The following is a 19,548-nucleotide window of genomic DNA, read 5'->3' as shown; positions in this document are numbered from 1 at the left end:
TTTCAGGCTTTTGTCTTTGAACAAGTGCTAAAAAAGCCTTTTTTTTTAAAAAGAAAAGGCAAATACATCCAAAGTCTAGATCTGTCTGAATTTGGAGAGGAATCTCAGGTCCGTGGGAAGGACCTAAAGACTGGCGCTGCCAGATTGAGGGTTCCACCTTGGCCACATGAGGATCCCACCCAGCTTCACCACCTCTCTCCAGGGTGGAAGAAGGGTTGGAGGAACTTCACCACCTCTCCCCGGGGTTGAGGGCTGGGCCATAAGCTGATTCCAGCACTAAGGAGCTATGGAGCTGCCTGCAAGGTGGTGGGAAGGAGACCTTTGGAGAAGCCAACACAAGGAGCTGCTTGGCCAAAGCATCAGCTTTGCTCTTGAGGGCTGAACTGTCACATGGCAGCAGCCCCTCCTGGGGACCTGACCTCCTTTCTCCAGCCCTGCCACTCACCAACGAGGGTGTCTGAGGACACAGATTTATTCATTAAGACAGAGAAAAAGTTCCTCCCCCTGCTTTTCACCCCTGAAAGATGAATCATCCCTTGCTGGCTCTTCCTGGAGGACTTCACTCCAGACAGCTTGGGAAGGAGTGAGGATGTGAGCCCACGAGACAGGAACTGATCTTTATTCAGCCTGATGGCTTGTCTACACAGGGGTACTCAGAAAAAATTAATCTAAAATTAAAAGGAGGTATGATTTCAGAGTGGATTAGTCAAAGTGCACACAACCCACCAGGTGGCCACTCTTGTTCAGCTTTAAATCAGTCTCTATTTAATTTAGCCCAAATGAAGTAGGTTAAATCAAATCAAAGTCTCCTCAGCTCTCAAAGCTGATGATGGGGAGCTGATGCAGTTTAAGAAATATAATTCAGGAGAAATCTGGTGATGGTCCCCACAAAAACAAGCTCCTAAATGTTGCATTGACCAAACATTAGGGATGGGGCACAACTTCCTCCCCAGCTGAGGTTGCCCTAATTCTTGGGAATGGAAAGCTCTGATTGATGTCAGATTTGATGTCACATCATAGAATCATAGATTATTTTGGGTTGAAACAGATGTTTAAAATCTTGTCCAACCCTACTGCAATGAGCAGGGACATTTTCAACTAGATCTGGTTGCTCAGAGCCCGGTCCAGCTTGCTCTTGAACATTTCCAGTGCTGGGGCATCCACAGCTTCACTGGAAGAGCTGTGCCAGCATCTCAGCACTCCTTATCAAAAATCTCTTCCTTGTATCTAATCTAAATTTAAAACCATCATTCCACATCCTACTGCAACGGACTCTGTTAATAAGTTTGTTCACTTATCTTTCTTATAAGCCCCCTTAACTACAAAAAGGCCACAATCAGATCTCCCTGGAACTCAGTTTTTCTCAGTTTTTGCCACAGAGAAAGGCAGGATCACAAGAAGGCAGTGGAGAGAGCACCCTACAACTTGTCAGGTGGCATGGGGGATGAAATTCCTCGCCTTGCTCTCCTCTCCAGCTGGCTGGGTCCATATTTGGGTTCATGCTGAGCAAGGCAGGGATGGAGCTGGCCCTGAGCTACTCGTCCTGCCAGCTGAACCTCTGCCAGCTGGCCGGCACTGGGGAAGAGTCGTCACATCCAATGTCACTCAAGTTGGGTGCTGTGCATCAGAGACCTGTCTAGACTTTATCCATGGGCAATGAGGGCCACAGGCTCTCGTGGAGCAGAACTCCTGTGGGTAACTTGTGCAGCTGAATCTCTCCTCACTTCTTGGGAGTGTCACTCTAATTTTTGCAGTGAGGAAGAGGAAGGGAGGAAATATTCCCTCTCTTGTGGTGGGCGCTCTTCCTAAAGAAAAAGGATCAACCCCAAACCCAAAGAGGGACTACTGGCTTCTCTGGGACCTCACAGCCTGACAAAGCCAGGCCATGGAGAGGCATTAAAGCTGGTATTAGCATTAGAGTTCTAATGCCCAAACTTGTGCCACCAAAACCAAGGATGCCATCCCCAGCTGGAGGCTGAAGCTGCAGGCCCAGCATGCAGGAGGTCCAAGCCACAGCCCTAAGGGGCAGAAAACAAGAGGAGAGACCCTAAACCCAAAAGAATAAGGAGACCTCAGCCTGGTAACAGGCTGCTCTGGTACTAGGGGAAAAAATGGAGATGGGTGAGCGGGGAGTCAGTTTGTGCTGGCACACAGTGCTGCTGTGGCACTGCAACTCGTTGTCCCCTGCTTCTTGTACCTCCCTTTCCTCTCCACCTCCCCGAAAGATTTACAGCAGGAATCGCCCTCACGCAACAGCCTCTGCCTGCTCCTGTCACCACGGTTGTCGTGCAGAGGTTGCCAGTCTCCTGGGGCCATGCTCAGGGCAGGACTCAAACATTGCTTGCCTATCCCGAGGACAGAACGCACCAGCGGAAAAGAGATGGTGGGGACACGATAAGGCCCAGAGCCTCACCCTCCTTTGTGCTCCCAGCACTTCTGATGAGTCACAAATCAGCCCAAATTTACGCCCTCTAGCCAGAAAATTTACTTTTAAACTTTTTGGGGATCATGAGTCACACTGTGTCCCCCAGCCCATCTCACACACCACCCACCACCAGGTCAGGATGGACCCAAAGAGGAGGAGCTGAAATGTCTTGAACTGGATAATCCTTTTGTGGGTCGTTCCAGCTGGAGATATTCTGTGATTCTGTGATCTTTGGTCCATTGACACTCTAAGGTGATGTGAAACACACAAGTGATGCCAAGTGACATAGAAGCCAAGAGGCACTGGTGACTTCCTCAGGCATCCCAGCCTCTCTAAGTAAAACTTTGGGTGATTCCTGGTTAAATATTCACTGTTCAGTGCTGTTCTGGAGAGAGATTCCTCTGCAGGCACATCTGGGATACCTGCAAATCTTCACTGACATAAAAGCTTCCCCCTCACACCCCTCATGCCATGATTTTTGCAGAAGATGGATGTGAGGATCCATCCCTCCTCTGTGATCAGTCCCCCATGACCTTGGCTAGCCAGGGTTACCGAGCCAGCAGCCCGGAGGTTTCCTGTCAATGCCGTGAGGAGAGCTCCACATTTCCTTGGAATCCTTTGTGTGTTGGTGCTATTTTGGGTCCCACCATTTTTATTTTTTCTCCAGTTCCACACCCTCACCTCCCTCAGGGTGGGGTCTTCCCGGATAACTGGGAGCTCTATATATACACACGTGCATGCATGAGCACCTACATATATTTATATAGCTGGGCCTGCGAGTGGAGCCTTCGGGCATGAACTGGACACGCTGGACTTGGCAGGAGGCTCGGTGCTATTCTTTAGGTGGGGAGAGCCTCGGAAGGGAAGGACACAGCCAACCCTCCCTCCTATTCAATACTATTTAAAGACTGTCTGGCACTGAGTTTCTTTCCCACCAAATGGCTCCAGTGACGATCTGGCTTTACAGGCCTGTGTAATCTGATCAGATTCTATTGTTGGTAATTTTGTAATTGCCTCATTACTTAACTCTCCTGAAACAGCCAGTTTTACTGAAAAAAAAAATCCATTTTAGCTTTTTGTTTTGTTGTTTGTTTGTTTGTTTGATTGATTTTGTTTTTCAGGAGCACTGGGACTCAGTTTCCATTTGACGAACTTGTGTTCTTCGACAGCTCCTGCTCTGACCCTCCTTAAAATAATACACATGGTCACAGAAATCATTTATTAAAGGCACAAACAGTGAGAAATTACCTCTTCCAGTGCTGTCTCAGTGCAGGAATCTCCAGCACAGCATATTTGTAACCGAGTGGCCTCTTACGTGGAACTGGAAGCAGCACAAGTAGAGGAAGTGTCCAATGCCAGGTTGGATGGGATTTCAGCAACCTGGTCCAGAGGAAGGTATCCCTGTCCAGGGCAGGGGGGCGGAATGAGATGGTCTTTAAAGTCCCTTCCCACCCAAACCATTCTGCAATTCCATGGTCCAGGATTTACCCCCAGAGAGGAAGGATGCTCCTGTAAGCACTATATGCTGCCTCACCTCCTTGCTCAGCCACAACTCTCCAAAACAACCCTCGTTACACTTGTCAACCTCTCCCTGCCCCAGTTTCCCCATCTCTACCTGCAAGAGTGGACAGATTTTGTATAGAGGAGATGTCTTCATTTACAGGCTAATCCAGCACCTTTCTAACCGGGGCCCCAACCTTGGTCAGGTGCCAGAGCAATACAAATAATTACTAATAGTAAATCCCATGGGAGTCTATCACATTATGGTTCAACTTCCTCCCAAACAATTGCTCCTCTTCCTTGCTTTGTGTGTTCTTCAAAAGAAGCGGCTGCTGTGCTTTAGGGCTGGGACACCGGCCCTGGTAAACACACACCCAGCGTTCCTGCTCAGCTGGGCCTGGGCAGCAAAGAGGAGATAAATCTGATTTGAGACAATCACACTGCAGGCAGAAAAAGCCCTGAGGGTTTAATGGAAATGGCACCGTAGCTGCACTGAACAGCGTTTGTCTTGCAGAGTCACTCAGGGCACATTTATTCACTGTTTTCAGGATGATATTCCTCAGAGTGGCAATGAGAGCAAAAAATGTCAAGTGCCCACTGGTCTCAGGGCTCAAAACGTCTTCATTCAGAGAGTGGTGAGGGTCCTGGCAGTGAGGGAGCACTCAGCTGAGGCAAGCAGGGATTTACTGTGGGCACATCTCTTGCCAGTGCTTGGACTTCCCCTGCTTTCTGCCTATACTGTGCCACCCAAAAAGTGCCTAAAGGGAAAGATGGCCCAGAAATGGAAAGAAAAATGCCCTTGGCCCACAGCCAGTGGACCAAATTGTCCTTGTAAGGTCTACAGGGTATGGAAAGCACCCCAGTGCCATTGGTTTGGGTGCAATATCAAATTCCTGTAGGAGCTGGGAACCCAAAATATCAAGTGTCCAACAAATCTTTGATGGTAATGCAGAGAGGCCATCCCCAAGTGGCTTGAGTGGGCTTTGGGTGAGTTCTCTTGAGGTCCACGGGTCCTCATTCAAGCAGGTCTGACACACATGGTGGGATATCTCTGAGGAATCCTCTGAGGAGGTTTTCCCATTGCCAGGACCAGGAATTTAGGCCTTCATAGCAACTAGCAAAGTGGAGAAGGAAGAAAGGTCTTGCTTCTTAATCAGCCAACTGGCCTGACTTAATGCTGACAAAGAACAATGCGTATTTTGGTCATCCCTTCCAAGATGGAGCCTGCAAAAGCTTTAATTAGTCAATTAAAAGTGGCTTTGTCATAGGAGATGAGACACAACGGGGATCAGCCAGCTGGGTTCTTGGCTGCTGAATGACATTGTCTTTCCAGCCCAATGACCTCATTGTTAATGACTCAATAGGGGAACAATGTTGTCCACCCAGCAGCCCAGCAAGGAGTGAGATTCCTGTGTGGTTACAGCTGAGCAGAAGAGCATGGGAAGTTGTGGGATGTCACCGGGTTGGGGCTGCAACGCTTCGCACTCAGTAGGTTTCAACGGCGTGGTTGTGTGCTGAGAAACCCCAGCAAAAAAAAAAAGTAATATATGAAAATAATACAGCACACAACAATGGTAACTCTGCTCCCCAAAAACTGCCTGGACAGGTAGTGAGTTTGAGCATGAACAGAGTCACTGGTCAGGGAGGAAAATCCTAAACAGTATCTAGAGGAAAGCAAAGCTTACAGCAACTGCACCCAGGATGGTCTGAACAGGCCCTGTCACCTTGTGAGCTCAGGGCTTTGCTGACGTCTCCCTGCCACCAAAGTGTCTCTCTGTCACCAAAACATCTCCCTGCCATCAAAACCCTTCTCTCCAGGGCAGTGCCTGGAGGTTGTGTGGCAGGGAAGGCCACAGCAGGGCAAGGGAAGGGAGCAAAGGAAGCAGGAAGGAAGAAGGAGCTGCATCCCCTCCCTGTTGTTTATCATCCTCCTCTCTCTCCTAAGAGAGGCCATCACGTCTGTAAACACCAGGTTGAGTTCCCAGCTTGGAGGGGATCCACAGAGGTGAGTGGCAGCTTTGGGTACGGGAGGGAGCTGTGGGGCTGGGCTTGCTGATAATATCCCAATTCCTCTGCTCCTGGGATGTCAGACACCAGGTCCCGCTTTGGGCTCAGCAGGGAAACTCTGACATGTCAGCTTGGACACTTCCTTCAGGAAACTGAGCTGGAGTCATGGTGGGGTTGGAGATGGGAGGAGAGGGTGGGGACATATGGAACCCACAGAAATCCATCGGCAGAGCAGAGGAGAGAGTGGGGCACTGAACTGGGATTCAGTGGGTGCTGCTGGTTGTAATCCTGGAGCTGGGCAGTGCAGATGGAGCCCCGACACTGGTGAAGGCTGCAGCTACATCAACATTCCTGGCATGTCTGCAAGTGATCCCTGGCCAAATCAAAGCATGGCTTTGCTGCCAAAACTACCTGAAAACAGCATCCCTGATTACAGCAAGGCAGAAGAGACAGCTGAAAAATCGCCCCCCAGATTTCAAATGTGCATTTGGAGAAGCACAATCAGCTGTGCAAAAATACCCTCTTGTTGCCCTGAGCCCCATCTCATCCTGATGTCTCTGGAAATTGTAATTGCACAAAATGCTGCTGGACACCACTCAGAAATCAAGCCCCAAGCTGACCATGGAGGCAAGAAAGAGCTGAGCCATCAAAAGCAAAAGATGACTTCTAGCAATTCTTATTGATAATTCTCTGTAATTGATTGTTGTTTGCTTTAAATTCTTAGCAGCTGATTGCTTTAAATAATTAATAACTTGCAAGCCTATGTACTGCAGACACTACTCTGTGGTGCAGGCATGCTCCTGCCCCTGGTAGCCAGCACAGAATCATCACAGAATCACAGAATGGTTTGGGTTGGAAGGGACCTTGAAGATCATCTCTTTCCAGCCCTCCTGCCATGGGCAGGGACACCTCCCACTAGACCAGAGCCCCATTCAACCTGGCCTTGAATTGCTCTCCTTGTCCACCACCAGTCCCTTGCAGTACTCAGACTTCTCAACGTGGGCAACAGTGTCACTGATGAGAGGCTGAAATGCTCAAGTGATGCAAACCAACAGCACCAGGTCCTTTGCCCAGTAAGTTTGTGCACAGCAGAGCTGCCAAATAAGTAGGACACATGCTGGAATCCAGGCACTGCATTTTGGGACTGTGGATGATGCAGCAGATGGCCAGGTCCTGTGCTGCTGCAGGATTGGAATCAGCTCTCCCAAACAGGAGAAGGACAGTGTTGGAAGAAAGCAAGATGTGGATCAGGAGGGCAGCACAAACCTGTGATGGAGATGAGTTAAAGTACCAGGACATTTGGATGTTAGACCCTCACCCCTGGGAAGACAGCTCAAATCCAAATCCAAGCAGATTCAAAAGCTGATCCTTATTACTACAAAACAAATTAATTATTCCTAATCTAGATTATCAATCAGAGGGCTATGCCTTTCCCCAGTCTTGGCAGTTTCATGATGATAGCCATAGGTTGAACAGGCTGGGAAAATTTGCAACTCTTTGGCTTTGGGGAGTCCTGAGAGGTGCAGGTGGCACCAGGTTCCTGTAACAAGCCATTTCTAGCCTTTTGTGGGGAGAAAAATGGGAAACCTGCCCAGAGGCACAACTGTCCCTCTCAGCAAAGAGCAGTCTTGGTGCTTAAAACAACGGCTGAGAGATCTGAGAGCATGAGAAATAAATTCAAAGAAATATTTCCTTCAATAATCCCTCTATTTCCTTTCTAAAAAATCCCTCTAAGAAAGAAATTCCTGTGGCGGGAATGCTTCTAATTATTTCAGACATAGGCTGTGAGCATCTGGTCTTGTCAGATTTGGGCAGAGACAAAATCTTACTGCCCATTCTCTCTGCTGTCCCTCTGTGGGGTGAATGTCTCCGCTCAGACCGAGTGGAAATCCTTGCAGGAACAGCTCATGGACTGCACTTTTCTTACCCTTCCCCTCACTGTGAGGTGTGGCAGCCTTCAGGATGGGAACAAATAAATAAATAAACAAATAAAGTGCAATCCCAAAAGCGCTCTCCAAAAGCCAGCTTCAAAGGCAATTCCCCCACAGAGCACTCCTTGTGCCGCTCCTCCTCTCCCATCCACTTTATCAACACTCCTCTTCCAGCACCTCAGGGTACCAATCTGACCAGCCAAGACAGAGCTAAACCCCTGCCCCAAAACTGCTTCTGAGCTGGATTAGAAGGGAACCCTCCCCAAAAGGCCAGCTGGGCTCAGGGCATCCCCCGGCCGCTGCTCCCAGGGAAAGCAGCTTTACCTCCATCGTTGCTGCTGCCCCCACAGCGAGCCCCCTCCTAATCAGGACCCCTCCTAATCAAGACCCTTTCTAATCAGATTGGAGCCATCCTACCAGACATGCAAAAGGCTCTCACAGCAGACAAAGTGTGGAGCTGCAACCCTCCTCCTCCTCCTCCTGCAGCTCAAACACAAACACGGCCCGAAACAGCCGGCATTCCTTCGGCGTGGCTGTCCCCCCACCCAAACCCCCAAGGCACACGCAGCTTCTTTTGGTGATTTCCTGACTTCCTTGGTTTTTTTTTTCCCTCCTTGCACTATTTTATAAGGATTGGCAGTGGGATTTTCCTCTGTGAGCGCACAGCATGGAGAGTTGTATGCAGTGGGACCACTCCAGAGCTTGGCTTTGAGTCTGGTCCAAAATAACCTGCTTTACACAGTACCCCCATGAATTTCTCACCAGTAACCATCGTGCTGGGGCTCTGTACCCCCCCCAAGGCCCAGCCAACTGTCCATGGCATGTCCTGCAATGCTGGAATCTTCTGCACTGGCCAGGGATTTAGTGCAGAGGCTCCTGCAGGAGCAGGAGCTGCTGGCAGGAGAGGTCACTTTGCTTCCATCAGGGATGGTGACAAGATGCTGGAATTTTCATTTCTGATATGATCAGGGAGGAAGAGCACTGCTCCCTTGGGGTCTTCCTGTGACACCCAAACTCCTTTAAACCCCAAAAATTTTACCCAGTGCAGCTGTCAGCTACCTGTGACCAGATGCATAATAGGAGCACACAAACAGGTGGATTTTTTAAAGAAGAAAAGCATCTTCTTCCTTTTTCAGCTCATCAGTTTGGACTCCTGTGTTTCCCTCTCTAACCCTCTGTAAAGGGCATTCATAAATGCACACGCTGATCATGACATCCCCTACCTCTCTTGCCACCAACCCAACCTCACTTGTCCACTTTTCACCACCCTCTCCCCCACTCCGCCATTCTTGTGCCACTTCCTTTGCCAAAAAAAGCACTTTTTTCCCCCCAAACTGGCTACCCTTAATCACCCCCAGCAACTGAAGCCATGATTTGGAGAAACCTGGAATGGAGAGCATGGACAGTGATGGGTGACAGGCTTTGTCCTTCATTTGGCAGCTGACAGTGGGGGTTGTGTTGTCCACCCTTGTCCTCATTAGGAGTTGCTTAACACCACCCCATCCACTATCAACCTTCTCCTGGCTGGAAAACTCCCCACAAAATAATGTTTGGGGTGAGATGGTGAATTATTGTCCAGATTTTAGGAGCCACTCTCCATGGAAGAGCTTCTCAGGAGCATGGGCATCATGGGATGCTGCTCCTCCCAAGAGCCTGAGAGAGATTTGGGCTAAGGAAATGCAGAGTGAGAGCTGCAGGGACCTGCCCAGGGTCTGTTAGTGCATACTACACCTTGAACTGGGTCAAAATGCAGCTTATCAGAGACCTTTATCAGCCTAAGCTGATGTGTTGCAGCAGAAGCAGGTGCATCCCTTCCTCTGGAATGGCTTCGTGCAAAGCAGTGACAGCAGGAGTGGCAACCACAATCACCACAGGATTATTTTATTTTCCTTCTTTTTCTCCCCTCTGTGACTGTTGCCTTAAACAGAGAAGTTTCATTTGTCAAGCTTGCTGGAGAAAATGCTCTCACGTTGGATCAGCAAGGCTGGATGAGGGGAATGGGCCACAGTCCATCAAGGCCAAATCTCTTCCTAACTTTTGAGAGACCAGATTTTATCATCTAGCACCAAAAAACCCATTAAATACATTGCAGTGAGACTAAATCCAACCAGGACACCCGTGGCACTTGGGGAACTCGGATTTTCCAACACTAAGTGGGGCTGGATTTGGATGTGAGACAAAAACAGGGTAGTCAATTAAAGAAAGCCTTGTTAATTTTTGCTTCTCTTTAATTGCTTTCTGCCCACGCTATGGGCAGATGTCCAGGGTATCCAGACATTCAGCATGGGATAGCCAGACAGTCAAATTTACGTGCAAAAACCTCAGCTATCCACTGAAATTCCCTCTGCAGGTCAAGGAGAGACACATTCAGCTGCTCCACCAACAGTTAATTCCAAGCTGCGAAAACAACTGGAAACTGGCAGCCAAAAAATAAAATTGTATCCTCTCCCATTTTCAACAGTAAAAGTGAATTTTAAGAGAACGGCTCCCGTTTATTTGAAACCCTCGAGAGACACAGAACAATTCATTTCAGTCACTAACTCCATCACAGATTGATGCTCCAGATTTGCTCAGTGAGTTGCTTAGCACTAAACTCAAAAGTTTGTTGAAAAGTTTATTGCATAAGGTCCCCAGGTCCTCGGTTATTTGATGTATCTTAGAGGAATTTTAAATGCTCTTTTGCATTTGTCAATTTAACAGAAATTTCCTCTACAAGCAAAGAGTGATTTCCACCAATAAACCCTAAATTAGTTTTATTCATCATTACCAAGGATGACTCCAGAGATGCATAAATTAGAAATCAAAATAGAGAGGTCTCAGGCTATAAAATTCCTTCAACAAATATGTTCAGAGTGTGCCAGCCCGGTTAGAAAACACAGTTGAAAGGCAAGAGTGGGCTGTAAATCTCCAAGCTTTACAATGAGGAGATTCAGCCCTGCTTAAGAGATACAGCAATGAATTGTAAATGAAAAACATGATTAAAATCAAATCATTCAAATTATGACTTTCTCCTTCCGTATTTTAAGTTGTGATTAAAATTCATAATTCAAGCCACATCAATTTAAATCAAAGCACCCTGCCATAAAATGAGGTTTTGAAGCCTTTGCGAGGCTTTAATGAGAAAAAAAGATCATTCTCCTTTTAAATATGGTTAATGGGGATTTATTGGTGCCATTCATGGGCAGGAACTGTCTTAGAAGCCCACAAAATCACATGGGCTGAGAGCCTTGAGGGCTTTTTTTAGACATCTGGGAAAATTTTAAGGAAACAAAATAATTGTCTCTAATAGGGTGTTGCATTAATCTCTAAACTTTCTTTTTCGGCAGTATTCCACATGCTGCACGGGGCAGGAAAATTTATTCTTTATGTCAAAGAGATCAGCATCTCTCCTTGGCTTTTTGGCATGGGAATGACCCTGAGGCTCGGGAAAGTAGAGGTGATGGGGAGATTAACTCCTGCACGCTTGAAATTTGGGCTCAAGGCTGTGAATTTTGCTTTCTGGCTTCACAGCTGATGGGATGCCCTGTCCCATTTTGCTTATATTTTTTTGTGGTTGTCTCTCAGTTGGATCAGGATTTTTGGGAGCCCCAGAATTGCTTGTTCATCACAGCACAGGTATCACAGCTTTTTGTCATCACACAGGATTTTGGGGTGTTTACGGCGTTGCTGTGATTTGTGTGCCCTTAGAATGAGGCAGTGGAGAGAACAAACACTTCTTAGCATTGTGTCAAACCAGATCAGGGGGCTGATCCATCTAAAAATGAGACCAATATTAGAAGCAAAAACAAACAAAGAAGAAAATAAAACTGGGGGAGGCTGTTTTATGCTTTTACTGAGTGCTGCTACTTTCTCCAAGAAAAACCCACGGGAACAAATTCTTGTTTGTTTATTTGTTATTTTTATTCATTTAGGCTCCTAAACCAAACCAGGTTGCCAGCAGAGAGGTGGCTGAAAAAATGCATGGCGAGAATACTGGTTTGGAGTTAAACAATCACATCCTGCTTCGAGGCTGCTCCTTATTAACTAGCTCAGAAAACTTTCTCCCCTTACCTGTGCTTTAAACATCTCTTCTGTTGCTTGATAAATTAGAAATGTCCAGTGAGGACAACTTTACTGCTTATTTAATGTGGATATAGATATATCTCAAGGACCTTGGTTACTTGATGTTACTCCAGTAAAATCACTGCTAACCAGATCCGTGCTGGCACAGAGCATCTCTTTAAATACTCTGCTTTTTCTCACAGTCAGGGCTCACAGTATTTTGATAAGCAGCACATAATAGTCACCCTGAGAGCTCTCCACTTTCCACAGCCTGCAGCAGTATCATTTAAACTTTTCCCTTTTTTTCCCCCATTTGCCTACGTGGTGGAATGTCTTATCTCGCCCTCCTGCCTTTGGACTCCAGGGAGGAGGGGGAAAAAAAAAGTGATCTTTGCTGTTAGGTTTCAAAGAAGGACTTTCTCCTTCAGAGTTTCTCCAAGCCTTTCTGAAGAGCCTTTCAAGTCCCCTTTGTCCAAGTTAGAAATTGGGTATTTTTCTCTTTGCCTGTATCCAGCAGAAGCCACTTAGAATAAATGTCTAACAAGGCAGTCTCCTCATTTCTCTACAATAGATCTGATATATATTTAAGTACCAGAGCTTAATTTCTAAGCCAATTTCTACCTCCTCCTCCTCCAGTTAAATTTGCCAAAATCAATTAAGGCTGAGTGAGAACATTTCAGCCTTTGCCATTAATAACCGAGGCCTTATTCTTCCACTGCAAAATGACCTTCCTTCCCCCTTTCACCACCCTCTTCAGCCATGCAGCCTCAGACCAAAGCTCCCTGCACACAGAGCCTGTGAAACAGAGAAAAAGCCACTGGATTAATCCAATTTTTATGAAGGATGATAAGGATATGAACTGGACCTCAAAGCAACATCTAAAATGGGACTGACTCTGAAATTAAAAAAACTACATTTTCAATTTTGGAGGAGCTTTTAACGCAGATCCCATCTCTGCCTATTTCTAAGGATCTGCCCTGCACGTAACAGCAAGCACAGATTTGGTTTTTAAGCCCAAGGACCGTGTTCTTCTTATTTGCCTCTTCATTTTGCAGCCCTTAGGATGCACTCCTGACCCACCAGCAAGAAGTTCTTCCAAATCCCGAAACTAAATTTTTAAAATGTTTTTAAGCACATACAGACAGTGTTACACAACATAAATGTTTCCGGGGGCAGATCCTGGATATTTTTGGTGCGACATCAGACCATGTTGGGGAGCATTTATGGAAACAAGCATCTCTAGTGGACAACTCATCCCAAGACACATCTGGATTGCCTTCAGATGCAGCTGGATTCAAGGATAACTCAGCTTCAACCTTAAGTATCTTAGTTAAATATCTGAACCTGCATGGCCTTACCCTGGGTCCCTCAGTGGGAGGAGAACACAGAAGAGTCACACTGTGACTTCCAACTTTCCCTTCCTCCTCAAGTCCAGTCGTCTCAGTTTGTCCAAAGAAGAGCCCATTCCCTTCCTGCTGCTACCCAACCCCAGGACACAGAATCCTGGACATTATTCACAAATGAAGTCCTGCTGAAAGCTAAATCTCAGCCTGGCCTGTTCCCTCTGCTGGTTCCCTGTGGATGCACATCTAAAAGTAGAAGTTCCAGCAGTGCTGGAATTCCCATCGCCCAAAAAAAAAAACGTTCGCTCCCGTTCCTTCCCCCTCCCGCTCTCTGCTGGGCACTGAGACTCACACTGAGCTGACTTTAATAAGTTGTCTGAATTCTCCCTGTGTCCTTGCAATGCTTTGTCACCAAACTGCCACCGGTGTCTGCTGAGAGCGCCTGGCCTGTGGCCAAGCGAGGCGTGAGACGCACGTTATTTACGGGGCAGAAAAGGTGCCTGCAACCTGCAGAGCTGCAGGGGTGCAAAGATTTGCTAAACAGGCACATCTGGTGATGATGAAACTTCCATCAGCAAGACCTGGGACCCGACAGGCAGATGAGCAATGAAGGATATCGCTGCTTGTGGAGTTTGGAGCAGCTTCGTTTCACCTCTTGAAGGAGAAGGTTTTTTTTTTTCTCTTTAGGGTATCCTGGCATTTTCTGGTTCCCAATGGATTTCAGCACTGTTCAGTGCCACAGGCTGGCTCTAAGACACACAACAGCTCAAATCCAGTGGATACGGGCAGGTAACCCCCAAAAGTCACCCCAAATAAGCCACCACAGAGCTCTGCACTCCCTGAAAGCAGTAAGGTTACTATTGCCATTTTCTAAGATTCCCCTAAATAATCACTATTTCCAGCATTTTTTGCAATCCAAAGCCAGCAGGTTTGAAACAGGCTTAGTAACCCTTGAAGGAACCTCAGGTTTACTGTGAGGCCTGGCACAGGGTGCCCAGAGAAGCTGTGGCTTCCCCTGGATCCCTGGAAGTATCCAAAGCCAGGCTGGACAGCGCTTGGAGCAACCTGGGATGGTGGAATATGTCCCTGCCCATGGAATCATGGAATCATGGAATCATTTGATGGCTAACATGCCAGGTCCACCACTAAACCGTGTCCCTAAGCACCACATCGACATTTTTGAACGTTTCTCGATATTATTTGTACTGCAGCAGCCCCACCTGAGAGAATCTCCTCACCCCTCACTGCACAGTCTCTCCACCAAAGACAAGAAAAATACAGAGAAATTCCACCACAGCCAGTCCTTTAAACAGCATTTCACCTCTTCAGTTCATAGCTGAAAAAAAGTCTTATACGATTTTTGTACAGCAACAAGGAAGATTATCTGATTCTCCCCAGCTCTGTCTACCTTCCAGACCGGGCTTTTTAGCATAAAAATTAGCAGGTTTTGGATAGCCCCAATGCTCTGGCACCTCTGGAGCTGTGATATGGGCAGAGCACATCCCTCCTGCTTGTTTTGAGTGGATCTTTGTTTTCCTCAAGGATCCCCAGAGCAAAACACCACGAGGCTTCAGCCCAACAAATACATAATTAGAGCAGTTAAAACCCAACAAAGCTCAGAGAAACTGTCCCCAAACCTCCCAAATAACGAAGCACAGGAGGAAGAACCCTCACCCTGGGGTGTGGGACACCATCCCAACAGGCAGTTCAGGGAAAAAAAATAAGGATTTTTTTTTTTTTATTAAGCCCCAATGGCAGACAGAGAGGTTTTTGGGAAAGATGGGTGGCACATCCCCAAAGGACCAGCAAGACCCCCATGCAGAGTCAGGGTGGTCTCACAAACTGCAAGAGAAGGACTTGATGGATTTTTTTGGCACTTCCAAGCCCAAAGGAACTGCTCTCTGCAACGTGGAGTATTTGGCAAAGCCCTGGGGGCTGCAATGGGCAGAGCACAGGTAGCTGCAGAACAACAAATGCCAGATGACTGCGTGCATCGCTTAGAGAGTGGAAAAAAAAAAGCAAGGTTTGCTCAGGATCTCTCTGTGAAGGAAAGGGCAGGCATTGCAAGAATTCAGAAACAACATCCTTAGGTGGAGATGGGCCAGTTGTGGAAGGAGCTGAGCACGTAAACAGGCTCTCGAGCAGGAAGTTGGCAGGAGCATGTGAGAGCTCTGGAGAGGGCTGGTGAGATTTCACATGCCTGCACATGGGGAATGGACCCGACCGGGCCACCCAGATTCCTGCAGAGTTCAAACCCTCTCGTGCTGTTCCGCTCTGGGCAGAGCTGAGGGTGGTTCTTGCTCATGCAGGAGTGCTGTCAGGCTGGGAACAACACTGGAAGCCAGCTGGATATTCAGGTTCACAACCTGCACATTTTTTTAAGTGTCACTCCCCACCAGCTCAGCAGCGGGGAGGGAGGAATTCCTGCACATCCCCAGGTGGGTTTGCCATGGGCTTCATCCCACCTGGACCATGTGGAGATGAAGTTGCTGAAGGCACCTGAGCTTGATGTTTGAGCCCCCGTAGCACAGAGCAGCTCAGGCAGGTGTGACAGCTGTGTCTCACCTCCACAGAGCATCACCCTGTAAGGATAAAACCCCACTCACCCCATCTTCCCTGGCCCTGCAGAGCTTCAGGGGGCTCTGGGGGTTGTGGTGGGTCCTTGGGGACAGGGAAAAGGGGCCACCCAGAGCAGCATCATGGATAAAGGAGCAAAATTTAGGGCATCTAAACCCCACAGCTCCTCTCTGCTGTTGTAGAGGGATAAAACCCCCAGGATAACAGGGGGGAATTGCACTTGCTGTCTGTAACTGACCTCCCTGAGTCCCCAAAAGTACCCCAGAACTCATGCTGGTGGCTTTAGACCTTTTAGAAGTGCAGATGGGGAGAGAAAATGCATGGTTTATAGGGAAAATAATAACCAAAGTGCAACTCCAGCCTCCCTGGAAATGCTGAGGGCAGATATTTCCAGCTGGTCTCCCGTCACACCAGCATGAATGATCACCCTCATCACAAGCCTTTAGAGCAACTCCCTGGAATTAAATCGGTATATTGCATGGTTCCAGTTCCTTTCATCCAGGAATCTTCAAATGATTTACAAACAATTCTTTAATTAAGCCTCCCAAGCAGCCCCCGGGGTAGTGTTACTGTGTCTGTGCGAAGGCATTGCACTGCTAACATGGCAAAAGTGTTGCAAAAATCTTATCAAAGTTCCTCCGAGACAAAATATATTAGAAGAGGCTCTCGGCTTTGATGGTGATTCTAAAACCCTCTGGTTAAACATTTTTTTCCTCCTCCTGGGGACATGGCCCCAGTTGCCTCCTCCTGTCCGTGTCAGGATTAGTATTCAGTGGATAAAGTATTTTATTTTTTTAAAACGCACATCTTTGACAGCTCCCGGACAAACACGAACTCCCAGTACCAGAGAACTCCCAGTACCAGGGAGGTGCCCTGGGAATTCAGCTTTGGGAATGAAAAGCAATGTTTTGGCAACAAGGATTTCAAACCCATCAATCCGTGGTTTGCCTTGAGCCGGGTGCTTGATCTCTGGTAAAAGCCCTTCCTGTCCTTTTTTGCCCCCAGGACAGGTTTGAGCTGTGGCTCTTTTGAATCCCCTGAGAATAAAAAGTATTGTTTGTCTCTTCCTGATGCAATTTTGCTATCAGATCCCCTGTGGGAATACGAGATGCAACTTAGAGAAACAATAGATTAAAATAAAATAAAATAAAATAAAATAAAATAAAATAAAATAAAATAAAATAAAATTAAATTAAATTAAATTAAAATAAAATAAAATAAAATTAAAATAAAATATCCCGTGAATATGCTGTAGTGGGTAACTCTGAGCCTCTCTCTGGCTGGTGGACTTTAAGGATGTTTTTTGCCTAATGCCATATTTGCTGCATCTCTCTTTGTACACACTGGCTGTACCTTGTCTGAGGCTGATTTTCCTCTGATTTAAGCAGAAATATAAAGGGGAATCTGCAGAATCAGGGGATTGGGATGTACAAGCCTGGAAGTCAGTATTTCTAGGGAAATTGCTCTACCCCAGAGAGCTGCTTTCAAAAAACTTCATCAACCTTGGGCTGGTTCTGCTTTGCCCCACACACAGAGGTTGTCACCGTCCAAAAACAAGCTCTGAAACCCCAACTCTCATTCCACATCCAATTTAAACACAGCGAATCATGCAGGCTCCATCCCAATCACTATTTCTTAAGATACCCCAAATCTTACAGTTCCACTGACAAACCCAACTTCTTCTTATTTAAGGAGGAAAAAAAAGAAAAAAAGAAAAGGTGAGTTTTAGGCTTTGAGTAACTCAGATGATCACAGCAGATGCCAGTCTTGGGGTTAAGCACTGCTGGGACTCCAAGCCCAAACACTCAGCAAATAGGGATGCCGATCTTGGCCCCTAAGAAAGAAAATCCTGCTGCCAATACCCAGGGAGCAACATAAAAGCGTCTCTAAGGAGCTTATTTCAAAACTTAAGAGCAGCAACGAATAGCAGAAAACACTGTTTGGAAGGATTTAATCAATTAATTTCTGAGAAAGATGTAACAGGATCACTCCAGAGTGTTACAGAAACAGGTTCCCAACACCATCCTCCAACTAACAGCCCGTTTTGTCCCAGTCCCAGTGTATTTATCACCTCATTTTGGAAAACAGATCAAAACCTTCTGAGCAGGCAAAGTCAGCTAAACTCAGCTAAATTCTGGCCAGCACAAGAAAAATTGCATTAACAGCTCCTACTTTATGCCAATATTAACGATGCTCAGGGCTTCCTGAGTTTTAACGGGAAGAGAAATCTCTTTTAAAGCCCATGTTGGCATCAGGGACAGATGGGGGTTAACACCTGCTCACCACCAAACGAACAGGAAAGAAAAAGGAGCAGGCAGAGATTTCAACCAGACCTCTGGGAATTCACCCCAGAGTTAAATCCCCAGGGCCCTGCCTCCACTTGTGCTTTTACCTCCGGAGCATCCCCCAGCTTTTGTTACCTTGAATAAAAGCACATTCAGCTCTGCAGAGGCTCTTCTGTGGCACATGGGTTGGAGCAGGATTTCACCTTCTCTTATTTTATTCTATTTTTAAATTTTTTTTAATTTTATTTTTTTTTATTTTATTTTCATTTCGCACCTCCCTCGCCTTCCCTGATTACACGGAAGAAATGCCCCACTCCTCCCTCCCTTTATTCACTCTGGAAAGAATCAGGGCATTTCCTTTCCCTGCTACTTTTCCATGTGGTTTATGGCCACTTCTCCAGCAAAACACCCCACCAGAGAACCAGAACTCCCACTCCACCACCCCTGAACCCCAACACTACCACAGGACCCCAGGCACTGTTTCCTCTCCCAAACCTCCCCAGCACGACACCTCCCTAAGAGCCTCCAGTTTAACCTTTTCCCAACTCCACCATCAACTTCCACCAGGGAATTGCTGTCTCCAGCAGTTTTCCCCCCTCTCCTCCCGCGCCATCTCTGGCTCACGCTCCATGGGTGCAGCACCTGGCGCGCTGGACCGCGGCAAGAACAGCCCCACCACGCCGAACCCAAGCTCCCCCCCTGCTCGATGGGACCCCAAAAGCGGGGTGTGAGGCTCGGCGCTCCGCGCATCGCTCTCCCAAGAGCCCGAAGCCCCGAGCGGGGGGCTTTAGGAGAGGGATGCGGGAGGGAAGTGCCGGAGGGTCGGGCTCATCCCGCCGCAGAACGAAGCAGCACTGCGGCTCCCGCGCCCCAAGTTGCGCTGCCGCGGAGCGCGGGATGCGCCCGGGGTTCCGATAAGCGGCGCGATAAGCCGCAAGCAGGAGCCGGGTGGGCGCCCGGCGGCCCGCAGCTCCTTTTCCGCCAAACTCGCCAATAGCAACGGGAAAAGCGGAGCGCGGCGAGAGGGCGAGGGATGCTTGAAGCGGGGAGGAAGGCACGGAAAGCGGCGGGAGGCGGCACTCACCGAGCAGCAGCAGCAGCGGCAGCAGCGGCAGCAGCCCCGCAGCCCGCATGGTGCCTCGGCGCGGCCGTCCCGGCGCGGCTCCCGGCGCTCTGTCCCGGCGGGGCGGGCGGGCGATGCCCTCCCTCCCTCCCCCGGCCCCGGCCTCGGCCCCGGCCCCGGCCCCGGCCACGGGCCCCCCCTTCCCCCGCCGCCGGGGGAGGCGCAGAACGGCCCCGGCCCGCCCCCGCCTCCGCCCCCGGCTCGGGGGGGAGAGAGCGCCGCGGGATGGGGATGGGATGGGGATGGAGCGGGGAGCGAGGAGAGGGGGATGCACCTGCGGAGGGGAGGCGGGGGGTGGTTGGGGTGGGGGTCTGGG

At 48.3% G+C, this 19,548-nt stretch overlaps 1 protein-coding gene across 4 annotated transcripts in view; it reads right to left on the bottom strand.

Annotated features, from left to right (window-relative positions):
* The window catches only part of PODXL (podocalyxin like), a 45,228-nt gene extending 25,936 nt beyond the window's left edge, over positions 1–19,292 (bottom strand). For all 4 annotated transcript variants that reach the window (XM_069034311.1, XM_069034318.1, XM_069034325.1 and 1 more), the window contains exon 1: positions 19,194–19,292. In XM_069034311.1, coding sequence (XP_068890412.1) covers positions 19,194–19,242 — 49 coding nt within the window. In that variant the 5' untranslated portion in view covers positions 19,243–19,292. The remainder of the gene's footprint in view (positions 1–19,193) is intronic.
* Between the last annotated feature and the right edge of the window lie 256 nt (positions 19,293–19,548).

Source organism: Aphelocoma coerulescens, chromosome 1A (assembly GCF_041296385.1).
Source record: "Aphelocoma coerulescens isolate FSJ_1873_10779 chromosome 1A, UR_Acoe_1.0, whole genome shotgun sequence".
NCBI classification, from domain to species: Eukaryota; Metazoa; Chordata; class Aves; order Passeriformes; family Corvidae; genus Aphelocoma; species Aphelocoma coerulescens.
The sequence above is the reverse complement of the archived record's forward strand: the minus strand, read 5'-3'. Positions and strand labels throughout refer to the sequence as shown.